General features: G+C 45.1%; 1 protein-coding gene across 3 annotated transcripts in view; it reads left to right on the top strand.

Moving 5' to 3' along the window:
• The window catches only part of MTMR2 (myotubularin related protein 2), a 450,663-nt gene that overhangs the window by 124,015 nt on the left and 308,910 nt on the right, over positions 1–17,738 (top strand). For all 3 annotated transcript variants that reach the window (XM_085621424.1, XM_085621425.1, XM_085621426.1), the window contains one exon: positions 10,899–10,974. In XM_085621424.1, coding sequence (XP_085477550.1) covers positions 10,929–10,974 — 46 coding nt within the window. In that variant the 5' untranslated portion in view covers positions 10,899–10,928. The remainder of the gene's footprint in view (positions 1–10,898; positions 10,975–17,738) is intronic.

Raw genomic sequence — 17,738 nt, 5'->3', positions numbered from 1 at the left:
CTGTTGATACTGAAGAGGGTAATGTTGTCTGACTTGCCTCGGAATTACGTCCCGAAACTAATTTTAAGTCTGTTACTGCAGTAGGACTCCTGGAGGTTTGAGGTGGACATGTGATTTGATTAATTTGATTTAGCAGGCATGTCACCGCCTGGCTAGCCGTTACAAAGTCATCCCGAATCTTAGTAATGGCTTGATCCATTTCCTGGACTGGATTCTCATCAGGATCCAAATAAAAATTATAGGCCTGGTGAACTGTTAAGTGTGGATTTGCTGAGAAATGTATGTAACACTTTGCTGCATTATTCTAGCAACCATCCCAAATCATTAAAAGAGTGCCTCATACATTCTCAATTTCTGAGTAACTGCAGAAATTGGAAATGGAGGAATGACTATTTTAGGGATGCTGATGTACTTAGCAAAAAATCGGTTGCAGGGGACTATCCCCAGAAACTTGAAAAAAACACTCCAAAGAGTTTGGTATTCACTTTGTGAATGCCTACTAACTCCGAGAAACTGATAGGGTAGTATGTGTCACCATATTTTGCACCCACAGTAACACTCTATCCAAGATTATCAGAAAACATTTGCCACTGATAACAATCAATTTGTGCCTGCTAATGACCCCCTCATGTTCTTTTTTTAAAAACAGTACATGCAAACATACGACAGATAAAATCCACAGATATCTCCACTATTTGGTGCCTTAACAAAATAGATGGTCACTTGCGATGTGGGAATTGTGTAATATGCAACTTCATCACAAGCTCTTAAGAATTGAAACAGCACAATAACACATACATTGAAGCAACAATCCAACTGTGACTCCAGTAACATATTTTTCACTATCTGTTGCACTTGCAAACTGATTTATATTGAACTGAAACTCGGATGGTAAAAATCATATTGTGCCAACATCAGAGCAGAACAACGTGCAAGGTTTTAACTGCTACCCTGGTCTTCCATTAGAATGAACGGAACCACTGTGAGCATGGCCTCTGTTGGCAGGCCATTGAATAGGCGGTTAAACCATCAAGAGGTGGTGGCCTTCAAGTGCTACTGAGCGAAATAGAGATGTATATTAAATCGAGCCAGTACTCTGCCACTGTCTCTAATGGACATAAAACTATAGTGGGAATCTTTTCAGCATATCAATCAATCAATAAGTCGTTTGTTAAGCGCAACTTCTCACCCGTAAGGGTCTCAAGGCGCTGGAGGGTGGGGAGGGTAGCAGTCTCCAGTCTTTCAAGGGGGGGGGGGGGGTCTGTCGAAGAGCCAGGTTTTGAGGTTTCTTCCGAAGATGTGGAGCGGTGTTGTCTTTATGAGGTGGAGCGGAAGGGCGTTCCAGGCTCGGGCCGTGAGGAACGACAAGGTGCGGCCTCCCGATCTAGTCTTTCTCGTGCAGGGAACCACGGCGTAGGAGAGCTGGTCTGATCGTAGGGTCCTCTGGGTTGCATGGAATTTGAGTCGCTGTTCAGGTATGCTGGTCTGGTGTCATGGAGGGCCTTGTGGGCGTGGGTGAGCATCTTGGAGGTGACTCTAGCTTTGACTTTGATGGGGAGCCAGTGGAGTGTGCACAGGTGCTGGGAGATGTGGCAGCGTATTGGCACGTCGAGGTCTTGCGGCGGCGTTCTGAATGTTCTGTAGCTTGCGGTGAGGTTTTTGTTTATTCTGGCGTAGAGTGCGTTGCCGTAATTGAGTCTGCTGGCGACCAGGGCGTGAGTGACGGTCTTTCTGTCTTCGAGGGGAATCCATTTGAAGGTCTTACGTAGGAGGCGGAGGGTGTGGAAGCAGGAGGATGAGACGGAGTTGATCTGGCGCTCCATTTTGAGCTCGGAGTCCAGAATGATTCCCAGTTTGTGTGCGTGGTCCATGGGGGTGGGTGGGCTTCCGAGGGCGGGGGGGGGCCACCATGTGTCGTTCCAGGCGTTGGGGTTTAGGCCCATGATGAATACTTCTGTTTTGTTGGTGTTTAGTTGTAGGCAGCTGTTTTTCATCCATTTGGCAACGGCTTCCATGCCGTCTCGAAAATTGTGTCTGGCGGCATTGGGTTCGTTGGATAGGGAGAGGATGAGTTGGGTGTTGTCTGCATATGACACAATGTTGAGTCCGTAGGTTCTGACGATGGGGGCGAACGGAACAATGTAGATGTTGAAGAGTGTAGGGCTGAAGGAGGACCCCTGGGGGACTCGGTAGGTGTAGGGTCCGAGAGGAAAGGGGGGAGTCTGACCCGCTGCGTTCTGCTGGAGAGGAAGGAGTGGATCTAGTTGAGGGCCTTGTCTTGGATCCCTGCTTCGTGGAGTCTGCGTATGAGGGTGCGGTGGGAGACTGTGTCGAACGCCGCTGAGAGGTCGAGGAGGATGAGGGCTGCTGTTTCTCCTTTGTCTAGTAGGGTGCGGATGTCATCTGTTGCAGCAAGGAGGGCGGTTTCCGTACTGTGGTTATTTCTGAAGCCAGATTGGGAGGAGTCGAGGATGTTGTGCTCTTCGATGAATGTGGCTGGTCGGCTGTTGATGGCTTTCTCGATGACTTTCGCTGGGAATGGGAGCAGGGAGATGGGTCTGTAGTTTTTGAGGTCGGTGGGGTCCGCCAAGGGTTTCTTCAGGAGGGGGTTGACCACGGCATGTTTCCAGTCATCGGGGAACGTGGCGGTTGCCAGGGAGCTGTTGAAAATGTGGTGGGGGCAGGGGTCCTTAGGGGCCCCTGAGTGGATTGACTTCATTGTCTTCAGTGGTGAGGGCTGTCCCGAAGTCGATCGCTGGCTTCAGGGTGTCGGGGTGGTTGGTGAGGGTTCAGTGTGTTGGTTGTCTTCTTCGAATTTGTCGTAGATGCTCTTGATTTTGTGGTGAAAAAAGGTGCTGAGTTTGTCGCAGAGGTCTTGTGACGGAGGGATGTCGGTGGACTCGCTGGTGGGTTGGGCGAACTCCTTGATGTTGTAGAGTTCTTTTCTGTTGTGTGCGTGAGTGGAGATTCTGCCTTCAGTCGCTTTTTTCCTCGTTTTTCTGATGAGTTTGTGGTGGGCGTTGGTGGCGGCTCTGAAGTTGTTGTGGGCTTCTGTAGATTTGGTGTTCCTCGAGGCCTTTTTGAGGCGGCGACACTGCCTTCATTTACAGCTGCTGGTACATTTATTATGTATTCATGTAAAGTCCCCTGGGGTTCTATAGTGAATCCCTCATTGCCACTAACTCCTTTATGTAATCTGTTATAGCAGATACGCTAATTAGCGGCATCAGTAATTCTATTGCTGATGACCTTATACGAAGTTATAAGGTGTAAGCATAATTGAAGAACTCCTATTGCAGCACCTTATTGTTTCTTTTTCAATAAAGTTCACATATTCCAATTAGTTTTCAATGGAGTTCTCATACTGCATTTAGTTGCAAAATATTTTTTTGTTCATGCCCGACAAGTGTTTTGCTTTATCAAGTCAGATGATGAGCTTTTTCAGGCAATAGGCATAGTCATGTCTGTAATTAGTTGTTTAATTGTTAAGCGACCAAGCTTAACATCATTGTCAAATCAGTCACCTTGTTTCTTCATATAACACCACGTGGTGGCTGGGTAGATTAGGCGCACACAATCAGTACAAAGTAATTCTTACAACAGGTATATAAGCTACTGTCCATATATCTTGTTTTTGGTGCTCAGGAGGAGTGCGATCCACCGAATCGTCCTCAGCTGAAATATAAAACAGTCATAGATAAGATGCCATGATATCATGGTTTCAACAGTGGCGGTCGATACGCACCGATTAAACTATAGGATTATGGCCGTCACATAAGATGAATATTTCATTTAATCATGCAAGAACTTTGAATTTTGGTGGTCCTTTCTTCCCAATTTTCTAGTCACAAGAGTTTAAAGAATAAGACTATTATGGTGAGTACTTCAATATGGCGCTTATGCTGAACGCCATGGACCCGAGACACGCCGGGACCGATATCCATTTTTGAGGTAAGCCAGATTACCATGGGGAACGATTAGCCCGAAAATGGGAATCGGGACACTGTCATTTTCCACAGTTACAAATACCGAGTCGACTCAGGTTTCTTAGAATGCCAATTGGACTATTCAATCGGGAATAACAATTGCGGGAATCCCATCTGCTTAATACTCCAGATTGGAAGACTGATATATGGGATTTAGGGTATATGGAGCATGCGATGCCGCTCTGCATTATCGGCATCCTTTGGCTACCGAGTTGGCACTCCTATGTTACCAGCAGTGGCAGAGTACTGGCTCAATTACATCTTAGTGGCACCCTTTGTCTTATTTCAGATTTACTGAGGCAATGATGTCATACACAAAGTCTTTGCTTATACCTCTGAGAACACAAGGTAAGACACCCGTATGGAATGTTACCTCTTGAATTATCTGATACTTATCCTAGGATCTGGAATAACAATAGGACTACGATTGTTTCCACAGATTTGTGATTATATTGACTGGATACCGTGCTAGGCACTCTCTATGAAGTACAGTTCTAGAATACTTTCATGTTGAGTTCTGATTTGATCCTTTATATGGCGGCCATAATTAATGAAGCACTTAGGAACTGAATGAACTTTATCACGGGCACATATACATATCCACTATTTATCTTGAGTATAAGGACACCAGTGGTTAGTTTGCACAGCTATTAGATATCTCATAGGTCTACGGAGGATGTGGGTCTGAATAAGTCGAGGAGACTTTGGTATTAATACATCTTCTTTACTCTCTCTCATCTTACTTGTCCCAGTTTATGGACTGTAATGCATCGGGTACCAATTGGGTAATTGACTCTGGTTACAGGACTGGATATACTACAATATCCCTCCTCACTTTGATTTCTTTTACCTTTCCCCATTCGTTAATATATCGTTATCTTTATATTTCAGCCCTGATGAAGTCTGTTGTTAATATTAAAAGTAACAGACAAAACACGTGTTGGCAAGGAATAAAAAGACGAGTGGCAATATAAATGACTGTTTGGATGTTGAAATAAAGGACAGTTGATACCAAAACCTCTACATCATCAGTGATTTATTGAGTGCTGAGAGAATCCCTTTCTAACTTGTTTCTTATGTCTTGGTAGGTGGTCGGTCACAGGTTGCCTCTTTTTTGGCAAAAAAAGTATATTTGTTTATCTTCAGACTTCAAGTTTTGGTTTGCCCTTTATCATCTGTACCGCTGTAAGCGAAAAAACTCCTAGTTTGCTTTGCTCATTGCAAAATTGGTAGTCCATTGCTTGCCAAATAATCTAAAGCCCGAATCTTTAGCAGGCCCCTGCACAGGTCTCATCGCTCCTGCCTACCCTCCATCTCCCATTACGTTACTTGATTCTGAGATCTACATTGCAAATGTTCTAGGCATGACCTTATCTCGGCACGCACAGTCAAACTACACTTAGATTATCTAATAGATCTCCTCCCCCGCCCGGAGTTCCTACTACAAGCGCTGCATGTTTTACTTTATAATTATTATACATATAAGCCCTACTGCGTAACAAAGTGCATGGAAGACTGCACGCATTATGTAAAATGATTGTTTGTTAATAAAAAATGCTGATAAAGATGCTTTAAGAAAAGAAGCTTTAATAGCCTGTAGCTAAGAAGAATTGCACAAACTTTACTGTTTACATTCTTTCTTAGCCATGCATAGAATCGTGACAGATACTGATACTCCTATTTTAATAAAGAGTTTTATTACCATTTTGAATGTATTATAAAACCTGTAAATGCAAATGCAAAAGGCTTTAGTTTACCTATATTGAAGTTGTTGGAAGGTGGTTTATTAGTAGGTGCATAGGTGCAGGTAGATACCTACAGCTAGTAATACCACCTCAATCACAAATAAGGGCCAGTGAAGTCTCAGTAAATTAATCCTTGCTCAACCCGCGGTAGCTTGGCTCACGATCAATCAGGCTTAACTTAGGAGACAGGTATGTATAGCATTTAATATCACCAAAACAGTAAATAATTAAGACATACCACGCAATGAAATTCCAACTACAATGTACAAAAATAGGAAATGTTTGTATTTTAAAATTACACCAAAACAACAAAAATTCCAATGTAGGAAACCAGAGATATGAATTTGTAAAGATTAAATGTAAAAATTTGCTATCTAGTGCTTACAAGCATAAATGGGCCACCCAGGGACATCTGGTCGCTCTTGAACGGGAACAAGTCAAAGTTTAAGGCTAACTGCGGTGGAGCACAGGTCGGATACTTTGGGTGTTTGAGGCTTGTAAAAACTTTACCTTTGCACTTAGTCACATTTTGGGTTCTCCTCCTATCAGATGGTCTCTTTGCCTCAGCCACAGCCACTTCACACCTCATTATGGAAGGTTGGCTCAGCCTGTGAAATGCTGGCCAATCAGAAGAGGCTGTTCCAGGGCTGATTTTAGGTAACTTTAGTAAAGTAGTTCTGTAACATATTTCCTGAAATAGTTATAATAAATCCAAACGTGGCAATTTGCTAGATTTATTGTAACTAGTTTTTCATATTTTGAATTATATTTCTAGCTCACTTCTGTCAAAAGAAAGGCTTAATAAAGCCTTCCCATGTTAGCCTACAGAGTTAGCAATTTACAATGGGGAAAACAAAATTGGCAGTTTTTCCCTCACCAGGGCATATAAAACATATTTTATAACGTCCCTGCTTATTGTCACAATACGCCCTACCCTTGGGGCACCTAGGGCAGATCTTAGGGGTGATTTCTACGTTAACATAGGGTAATTTAAGTCTTTGGAAGTACTTTTAATTCCAAAGTCATATTCGGACATAGTTTTATTTTAAAAGCAGCGTGCAAAGCCGGGTTGCTTTTAAAATGACAGCAGGCACCACAGCAGTGCACACTTACTGCACTAAACCCAATGGGATTCTAAACCTTCATGTCTTACCATATACTAGGGACTTACAGGTAGGTTAGGTTGTCAGTACCAATTGCAATTACACCTAATTACCATATACCTATTCCACAGACCACTGGCCCAGGGTCTGGTTGTCAGAGCGCAGGGCACAGTCAGAGTCAGAAAACCAGCATCTAGTAGCCCCAATGGGGCAAAAAGTGTGGAGTGGGAGGCTCCCACCCAAAAACCCTGTTTTCTCACAGCAATAATGAGTCACGGAGAAACCAAGCATACCATCCATTTAGAGCATAGCTTAGCTAATCCGTCTGCCCCCACCTACCATCAGGTCCACAACTTCTTTCATCCAATTAGCTTCACCAACAAATAATTAGGTTGGACTGAATTTTGACTACAAAATGCTCCATATCTTGAAATACCTAGGGGAACATGCCCCATTTCGTAGAGGGACCTTTCCAGAGGTTGAGATAGCTGCCCTCCACTTTTGGACAGTATCCCATTGAGCCTACACCTATCCTAGATTAAGGAGACATTTCGCCTACCTATTAATCTCCAAGTCTTGAAAGATATGTGGGAGAGCAGATTTAGGGCTATAGGTAATCGGGCAACCGCCAACACTCCTTTTAAGTGCCTAATTGGATATGCTTGATCAAGAGTGACCGTCCTTTCTCGTTCTAATTAAATATCTTGGAAATCGTTCACTGTTAAATAAATGAGTTGCTTTGCTTATGTGCATGTGCGGTCCTAGGTAAAGTCCTCCCAGCTACAGTGCTTTTGATGGATTGAGTCCTCGGCCTTAATGTTGGTTGCCAGTGCCGGTAGAGCTAGACTGTGAATCTGGCTACTACCTCACAACGTTGTTCTGTTTTTAAATTCGGGAGGTGCAATTAATGGCCACTGATTGTACTAAGTAGTATATTGAAGCTGGGAGTGCATAAAGTGAGCGCTTGTGGGTTCATGCAACAAAACAACTATACAATTGAGCACAATTAATTTGTAGGTTGTGGCTCATGTAGCTACTCAGCTGCCAGTACATTATAATAAAAGTATGCCAATTAAAATAACTTTTTGCTTTAATTTACACCCGTAGGCAAAGCAAGACCTTTTGTGTTCTCTTTTGTCCCCCCGTCATGCCCACCGCCATTGCACCTGATGAGTGTTCATTGTTCCTTCTCCCTACATAATCATCTTAGTCTACACAGTGATGAGGGCAGTCCCTTAGACCATGGCTTTTTCCATCAGGTTTGTGCATGCTGGTTAGGTGTGACTACATATAGATTTAGCTGCCAGACACGGCATAATATTCAGAGAGGAGCTTTTGGTTAGCAATGGTCAGACTTTGGTGTGTTCTCCATTGGTTTCCTGGGTTGTGTATCTGGTTTTGGATTCAACCTAAAGATTTTGCAGATGTTTACATTTTTTCTCTGTAGTTGTTGCTTAAGTGGTAATAGGGATGAAAAGTAGTGCCTTTTTTATTATTATGTGGTAGTATTTCATTCACATTTTGTATTTGCAGTACTCCTGTTATGTTTCTACAGTAACTGTTGGCAGCCGAGATACTGTCATAAAGTAAGCATAAATCCCGATGAATGCGAGCCAGCCAGGTGCGCATTCTTCCCTCATATTGCAAATTACAGTATGGTTTCTTTCCAAACAGGAATGCCCCTTTTTACACCTGGCCTAGAATTGTTCCTCACTCTACCCCAGAAGTCACAGTTGAGCAACTGGTGCTCAATGCTGACTATATGCATGCCACAGGAGTAGCTGGTGGACATGAAGATGGCGCAGTGGATTCCCACGGTCTATTCCCAGTGGCATGCACCTTTTCTATGATGAGTCCATGCCTGCCACAGGTGTAGCTGATGGACCTGGCAAAGCATATTCCTGCTGTCACTGCCATTGGAGCAAACCCATCATAGACACAGCATGGAGTCGCTGCTGAAGCACTTAGTGACAGCTGGGTTGTGTGATTGGTACAATGGCTTAACTACACCATACAGGAACCCTATGTGCTTTACCAATCCCTAGAGAAGGAGCACTGCACTCAGACGAGAGCAACTAAGACTGCCCCTCTGTCGGGATTTTTAGGACCCCAATTCATAGGTCTTCTAAACGTTCAGATAACAACCACAACACTTTACCTCCTCACACAAAGAGAATACCATTTCAATCGGAGCATAAACTTGTCTTTTCAGTTTTGTCTGCAAGATAATCTGGCTGAGCAAGGTTGGGGACCTTGTATGTTATTGATCATCAATCTGAAAACAGTGGAATTTTAAATTTCTAATGAAAACATTCCTCATTTTTGCTTCAGTTCTTCCAAGCAATCTTTTTACAGTGTGGGTACTTTGGAAACGATTTGAGGTAAATGAGCTGACGTGACAGTTTTAAAAATATTTTTTGTAAATGTGTTTTATTTTTATAATTGTGTTATTTTAATTCGCCCGCAATAAATTTGATCTGACTTTTACTAACGAATCAGCTTCAAAATACTTTTTCTTGGACCTAGAATTCAGTGCTGACAGCACAACAAATTGTTGGTTATTTTAACGTGTAGTGTCTCATCAAATGAGAAAATGGAACTGTTGTTTTCCTTGGCCATCAATGTTTGAGGCCAATCTAAGCTGTAGGCCTTGAAACTCAAGAGCACAAACTCTGACCAAATAAGTTATGGCTCACCCTTTGAGAGGCCATAGTTTTTTGCTGCATCTTCATAGATGTTTATCCTGCCTGATATAGGACCCCTCCCATACCGCACAGCACCTGTGGATAGGGATTTGGACAAGTGTTCAAGAAGTACATCTGTGACCACTGAAGGAGGATGCTGTGTCGGCTCCTGGTCCCCCTCTGCTACTATGGATTGGAGTACTTGTGGTCTGTGTGGTGTCTCACAGATACTAATGTCTGGAGAGAAGAAGTACATGGGCAAGTATTCCAGAGTCCCCATGTGGAGCTACCAAACCTTTGCATGGGTCAGGTAATTAGGAGGTCTCCTGCATTAGGACCCAAATATTATAACACCTAGAAGGTACAGGATGTGGAGTTATGGCAGGCCAAGAGTGGTGCCCCAGTTAGATCTAAAAGTTGATTGGATTGGCTCATATTTGAATTATAAACACCACCAGTGTTTCGCCACAATGCTGGACATAATTTACTACACTGCAGGGAGATCTGTGCTAATGAATTCACTGAGACTAGGGGATGAATGGTCTCCGGTTCTAAGGGGGTCCCAACAGGCTAGGTGAAGGTCTCCAGGTTCAGAGGCACCCAATGACAACCCATTTGTACCTCTTGTGTAATGGCTCCATCTGCATGTGTGCGAATCGTTGGAGATTTAGACAATTCTGATGGACCTGAATGGGATTAATCTCCTTGCCAGAGAAACCAAAAAATGTAAGTAATGAGAGGGCCTGCCTACACCCATTAGGGAAGCTAGGCACTCAGTGAGGTGCTTATATGGGGAGAGAGACTCATGGTATGTGTACATTCTGAAGGAGGCTCTAGGGCACACAAAACCTCGTACAAGACACACAGCAAACTAACATCCACCCTAAAGTAAATTGGAGCATGTCCTTTTTTTCCCACAGACGTTGAGCCAACTGTGGTCCATACTGTGGTAATATGGATGTGTGCTACCTTCCCCTTGTGATGAACTGGAGGGGAGCAAATGGTACTAGAAATTTCTATTTCTGTTTTTGTTTACCAGCTAGAGAATGACCTCTCAGAGCTGTTCTAGGTCAGATGGGGATTGAGTTCATCTCATAGAAATGATACCTATGATACAATGGGAGGTATGCCTATTCGTGCTGCATGTACAAGTCTAAGTGACCCCTTAACAGATTGAGTAAAGAGACACATTGTAATCTTACTAGATAAATCCTCTGTTCAGTCCACAACTCTCTGTCTGCTTAGCAACATGAAGAATTCATAATCTCATTTGATTCATGCAATCCTTGAATCATGCATATATTGTCTCAACTTTTTTCAATTAGATCTTGTTTTAAGATTGTATGGTAAAATATAACTTACCTGTGTATTTTTTCCTAGATTCTATGCAAAAGTCATACTTCCGGTGAAATGGATGACTTAACTTTATTACCAGGAGAATCCGTTAAAGACATGGGTAGGTAAACGTCTTGTTTCTCAGTTTCTGAATACACAACTTTCATTGTATATTTTGAATTGAATATATATTCACTTATAATGTGCGTTTGGGCAAGTGTGTCAGATATGAGTAGGTAAGTGTGAGCCTGCTATGACGATCTTCCTTTTCTCCAAAAAGGGCTGACCTCACCAAATGAGGGACGGATTTGCACTCAAGCAAGAAAAGATACTCTAGTTGATCAGTCTTGGTGACTTTTTTTCTCAATGAGCTTTATTGAGATTGTAAATTCTTCATCAATATTGTCATTCGTAATTCATTCATTACAATGATCCTCATTAGGTAATGCAGTTGACATTCACATGTGCCCTATGCATTTCGGGCGATTTGGCCTTCATCAGGGGCTTTAGTATATAAAACGTGAATCAGTTCTGCAGTGAAACGTCAAAACGTAGTTGAAGTAGCCGTGTTGTGGAAGTGTAAATGTGGACGGCCTCAGTCACTTCCAGCATGTCAATGAATACAGATTTAAAATCCTTGCATTCCATAACGAGGAAAGGATTCCGTCAAAGTGGTCAAGCTGAAATGTATACAGTGCTACAATAAACCAGAGGAAGAAAATCATGTAGACTAAGAAAGTAATGTTTATATTTTCTAGTGATAAGCATATAGCACAAAAAGTAGAAGTTAATCTTTCAGCATTCAAAGGATCTCCGATATTGGAAGGAACAGCAGTTCAGTTCCAATTAATAGTTTAAGGTTCTTCAACACTGCTGAGCTCAAATTTATACATTGGAGAGACAATACATGATTTGTGTATTTTACAGGACCCTTTTTTGTTATAAGTATGTATTTAAACTTCATTTAATTAGGGACAAGTAACTCAGCATTTCAAATCGAGCACAGTAAAGCACGAAACAATAGACTGAAGCGAAGACATTTGTTTTCAGATGTAGTAGATATGAAAAGTAGTAGTTAGCAGTGTGCCTCTATCCTCCTAGTAGGTAGTTAAAAACAGTCAAAAATGGGGTGCAGTGGGGCAATGAGACCTCTTGTCACCAACACAATTGGACTGGCTGCACTAATGATGGCTAATGCTGGCTGCACACTTGGAAAGGTGTCCCATTACTTGGAGCCAAGGGATGTTGAATTAACGAAGTATCTGCTTGTCCAAGTGACATAATGCTTCAGAAATCATCTTTTCTTGCATAAATCGTGCCACATTGCCAACTTTTGGCATGGCTGTCTCATATTGGCATCTCTGGTCAGGCGTGGGTATGGATTAATTATTTTTCAACCAATAGAATGCAGCAGGTTTGGCTGCCGCCCTTCGCCTCATCTCTGCGAAGCTTGGCGACAGGGGTTCCTCAGGGCTCAACATTGAGCCCTCTTCTGTTCAATGTTTATATGACACCCCTTGTCTATTTGGCTGAGGAGCTGGGTGCCAAGATCATAGCTTATGCTGATGACACCCAGCTCCTCTTCACGTGGAAGAAAACAGATCTCTCCCCATCGATTGCCAAAAACTGTTTGATGGGAGTGTTTAAGTGGCTAGCCCAGGCCCAATTAAAATGTAATGAAGAAAAATCAGAGGTGCTTCTTTACGGATCCTTACCCCCCCCCCCCCGCCCCATTTTAGAGAAAATATCTGGCCGGTGGGCTACCCCTTGCCTAAATCGATGGGGAGCCCGGCAAAACATTTGGGGGTATGTTTCAGTGAGGAATTGAGATTTTTGCCCCAGATCAACAGGTTGGCCGGTGTGTGCTTTGGCACACTGAAACGCTTAAAAAAGTTTCTTCCACTTTTGCCTAGAATAGCTAAAGAAATGGTGACCCGTGCCCTCATTCTCTCACGCCTGGACCACGCAAATGCCTTATACATCGGTCTACCCGCTTATCAGTTACGAAAGCTGCAGATTGTCCAGAATGCGGCGGCCAGAACCTTACTGAGTATGCCGGGAAGGTCCAGTGCGAGGCAGCTTCTTCGGGATCTGCACTGGCTTCCGGTCGACCAACGCATACTGTTTAAGGCTCTCACGCTGGTACATGGTGCATTTTACAAGTCTGGACCTCAATATCTTAGAAGTCGGTTCACGTTTTACGTGCTGCCCCGACAGCTGCGTTCTACTGGCCAATGCCTTGCCCTGGTCCCCAGGTATCGCCTGGCTAGAATGGGAGGCAGCTCCCTCTCTGTCAGAGCAGCCGTGGCCTGGAATGCCCTGCCCTTTGAACTGCGGAACACCGGCGACCTCAGACTGTTCAAAAAGCACCTGAAAACGATGCTGTTTAAGTAAGCTCTTAGTCTGGTTCTGTTCATCCCTCCCTCTTCCATTTGGCTCCCACGCCGGGACACTTCCGAGTAGCTGTGCGCGCTATAAATGGAGGATAACATAACATAACATAACATAACATAAAGATCCACTCGTACCGTTTGATGCTATGCAGTGATTATTATATTTGATTTCCCAAAATGTTACTATAAATAAACCCAGATTATATTTCTGGTCCAATGCCTAAATTGTCAAATGAGGATCAATGAGACAGTTCAAAGTTTTACCTTCTCCACTTGAGCATCTGAGCACAATTTTTTATCAAATCACTTCAACTCACTGTGCCTCAGTTTTCTTGTTTGCCATAATTGTGAGCATATGGTAAGTGCTGGATTATTTTTTTTTAAAAATAGTTTTTATTCGTCAACAAACACATACATTGCCGGCCCCTGAAGCCCCAGAGGTACCGGCCCAAGCATTGCACCCATAATGTCATTGACATTTTACCATAGTAGGATACTTGAAAATGCATTTCAATTGAAAAACAAACCCCCCCAACCCTCCCCCCCCACCTCCCGGATCCCCCCCGACAACACCATACCATATCTAACAAGCGACATCTTGAATAGGCATACGCTAGACAGTTCCGACCCCAGTCCCTGCGCGCGCCCCCTTTCCCCCGGGGAACTAGATGGACACCTCCTCCCGCTCCTCCGGAACCGGCTCCAGGGGAAGACCCCTGTAGTCTGCCCAACACTTCCATATCTTGTAATGTTTACGGGGGCACCCCCTCGCTGCAAATATGGGGAGCTCCAAGCCCATACTAAAGTCCAAACCCCTCTTCCATACATTCAGAGAAGGAGCCGCCGGAGCCTTCCATGCCCGGGAGAGATCCCTCTTGGCCAGTGAAAGGCCCAACAGCAGTAAATGTCTCTTATATATATTGCCACCAATATCGTCCATAACGTGCAGAAGTGTCAACTTAGGGTCTGCGGGAAGATCCCAACCCAGCCCCTCGGATAAGCAAGACAACACCCCTCTCCAAAACCGGGATAGTGACCCACAGAGCCATACTGTATGAAAGAAGGAGCCCTCCTCCCGCCCGCATCGGAGACACTCTGGAGAGACAATCAGGCCCACCCGCCACAGCCTCCTACGGTAAAATAAGCCATATGCAGGTATTTAAATTGTATGAGGCGTAGTCGGATTGCTATGGCTGCCCCCCGGGGCGAGGCCAACGCCTCCGTCCAGTCCGTCTCGTCGAGGGGGCCAACATCGTCATCCCATTTCCCTTTGAGATGCTGGAGCGAGGGGGAGCTGTGAATAACGAGCGTTCGGTTTATCTTGGAGATTTTCCGCTCTTGTAGGTCACCCATAAAGAGCTTCGCTTCCACTGGGCTAAAGTCAGCTATGGAGTCTAAGCCCGCCAGACTGGGGGAGAGTGCATGATGGAACTGGAGGTACCTATAAAACTGTGTCCGCGGCATGCTGAATTCTTGTTGAAGATCCTGGAAGGACTTCAAAACGCACCCCTGCACCACATCGCCTATGGTGGATATGCCTATCCGATCCCACCCCTCAAACCCTGACAGGGCCGCCATCTGCGGTAGTCGCCCATTGTGCCACAGGGGGGTTTCCCGCGTGATCACGTTCCACCACCCAATTCATTTCAGCGCCTGGCGCCAAATCTGGAAGATTACTTGTGTCACCGGTGGCAAGCGCGCACGATGCACAGCTGAATATAGCAGGGTGTGCAGTGTGTGTGGGACCATGAGCCGCCGCTCCACAGCATATGCCGGGTCCCCCCTATCCCCATACCACCACTCATTCAGAACTAGCAGGTGGGAGGCCTGATAACAAGAGAGCAGATCTGACGTAGCCAGACACCTTCATATGTTGAGAGGAAGCACGTCCGTAGGGCCACCCGAACCACCCCACCCTCCCACGGGAACTGACCCAGGGTCGAGTTCACCCAACGGAACCAGTCCGGTGGAATCACATACGGGTGATTCTGCAGCTGGTACAAAAGGCAGGGAAGAGCCACCATCTTGAAAATCGCAGACCAGCCGGAGATGGTGAGCGGCATGCGGGTCCACAATTTAATATCTTGACATACACGCTCCCACATGGGCACCACATTATGCCCCCAAGAAACCGCCGGGGTAGTTGATAAGAATACCCCTAAATACTGAAGCCCCCCACCGCCATCCGCACCGGGGATGCCCACCCCTGCAACTGAGTCGGACCCCCCAATACCCACAGGGTAGACTTCCGGGGGTTCATGAAGAGACCCGACGTCTCCCCGAATATCTGCATAATACGGAGTAGCCGGGGCCCCGTGCGGTCAAGGTCTGTCAGAAAAAAGAGGACGTCGTCCGCATAGAGGGCTATACGATCGGCCAGCCCGTTCTCCCACTCAAATCCCGAGATTTGCGCGTCCATCCGCACCCACACCGCCAAGGATTCCATGGCCAGGGCAAACAGATACGGGGACAGGGGGCACCCCTGGCGTGTTCCACGCCGTATGGGGAACGTCAATGAGGACGCCCCCGCTACCCTGACCGAAGCCGTAATCTCCATATAGAGAAGCCGCACATAGGATAGGAACCATGGCCCGAAGTTCAAGCGTTGCAGCAGCAGGAACATATATCGCCAGCTAAGGGAGTCGAACGCCCGATCCATGTCCGCCAACAACAGGGCTGCTGGAACCCCCAACCGCTGCACTTCAGCGATCGCCACATGGGCCCGCCGAATGTTATGTCGCGTGGCACGGGAGGGCATAAACCCCGCCTGGTCCGGGTGGACCAACGAGGTGATGTATGGCAGAAGACGATTGGCCAAAGCTTTCGCCAGAATTTTTGCCGCCACATTGATGAGGGAGATCAGACGATACAAGGCGTGCTCCTCCGGGGGTCTGCCCGGCTTGTGGAACACTACAATCTCAGCATGCCTCCAGTCCCGGGGTAACAGTCCACGCTCTCGGGCCTCCTCCACCACCGCCGTATAATGTGGACCTAATTGTAGGAAATACTTCTTAAAAAACTCACTCGGGAACCCATTCGGGCCCGGGGCTTTGCCCGGGTTCAGGCCACCCAGCGCCTCCCCTAATTCTTCCACCGTTAAGTGCTTGATTATTGACTGATTTTCTTTTTATAGCTAGATGAACTTTGCAAGATTGTATCAAAATATTATGGGTCTCAATCTCACAACTGTTTATGAGCAAGCTTGGCTTATACGTGCAAAAGTAGATTTTGCACCGATTAAAAGGATTTATGTGGATGATTTTTAGGTCTCGCCTGACCCAGCGCATGCGCTGGTCTGGCGAGACTTTTAGTGAGGGCTCAAAAAAGTGCTACCACTGTAGCCTAGAGCTACAGTGCATGTGCGCGGGCGCGAGCGCCTCACTTTCAGGGCCGCACGGGCGCTTTGATGTTTGATCGCGATCACTTTCACGGCCGTGCGCCGCTTTGATGTTTGATCGAGATCGCGATCACTTTCACTTTCACGGCCGCTGTGATGTTCTCCGTGAGCCAGTTTTTTTCCCCCTGTTTATTACTTCTATGTAGTAATGGTGGCACCCGTGCTTTCGCTTAAACATCTTAGGCTAAAGTCGGGTGCTGAGATGGCTTCAAAAGTAAAGAAATAGACAATTCTTCACTTTGGAAGCAATCTCGGCACCGACTTTAGCTTAAGATGTTTAAGCTAAAGCACGGGTGCCGCCATTACTACAGAGCAGTAATAACAGAAACACGCATTGGCATAGCCAATAGGTCTCGCTTTTGGGACCTTATAAGTATTTAGTTATGCAACTGTTGCATGGCTAAACACTTATAAGGTTGCAAAAGCGAGACCTATTGGCTATGCCAATGCATGTTTTTTCTTGTGTGCAAATCTACTCCGGTGCTGGAACAGGTGGGAAGTGATAGTACCTGAGCTGGAGCACACTTTGAGTTTGTGCATACTATCAGCTTACACTTTTAACAACATTCACCCACTCCTCTCCGTCCAATTCCAACTCTGGCAAATGTTGGAAATTTACTCACGTCAATGACAAGAATTTTCCAGGGTGGGAAGGGACTCTGCCGTCCAAAAATTAGGATGGGGATGGAGATGGAGAGAAAGCTTTTACTCCATGGAGTGATACATGTTCGTGCAGGAGAAAAAAGAAAGCAAAGTTTAAACATAGGAATTAGCATTTTCTATGCAGATGATGGAATGCGCAAATTTGTGTGTATATTTGTTCCTGCAAACATAGAATTCTAAAAAGCTTGATAGGAGATAGTTTCTATGCCTACTTCTGCAAACTTGTGAATTTGTGCAAATCGAAATGCAAGTGTGCTTTAGTGACTTTCTTTTTTTTAATTGTATTTCATTTTTTCAATTATCAAGCGCAACAATCATCACCCAGTGGATATCACGGCACTGTATGACTCCCAACGTTTCGGCTGGAGGAACTCCACAAAGAAGAAATCAGTACAGGAGGAGATTAACTTGAAAACAGCTGGATTTTTAACC

Source organism: Triturus cristatus, chromosome 8 (assembly GCF_964204655.1).
Source record: "Triturus cristatus chromosome 8, aTriCri1.1, whole genome shotgun sequence".
NCBI lineage: Eukaryota > Metazoa > Chordata > Amphibia > Caudata > Salamandridae > Triturus > Triturus cristatus.
Note: the sequence above shows the minus strand (reverse complement) of the source record. Positions and strands in the feature narration are given on the sequence as shown.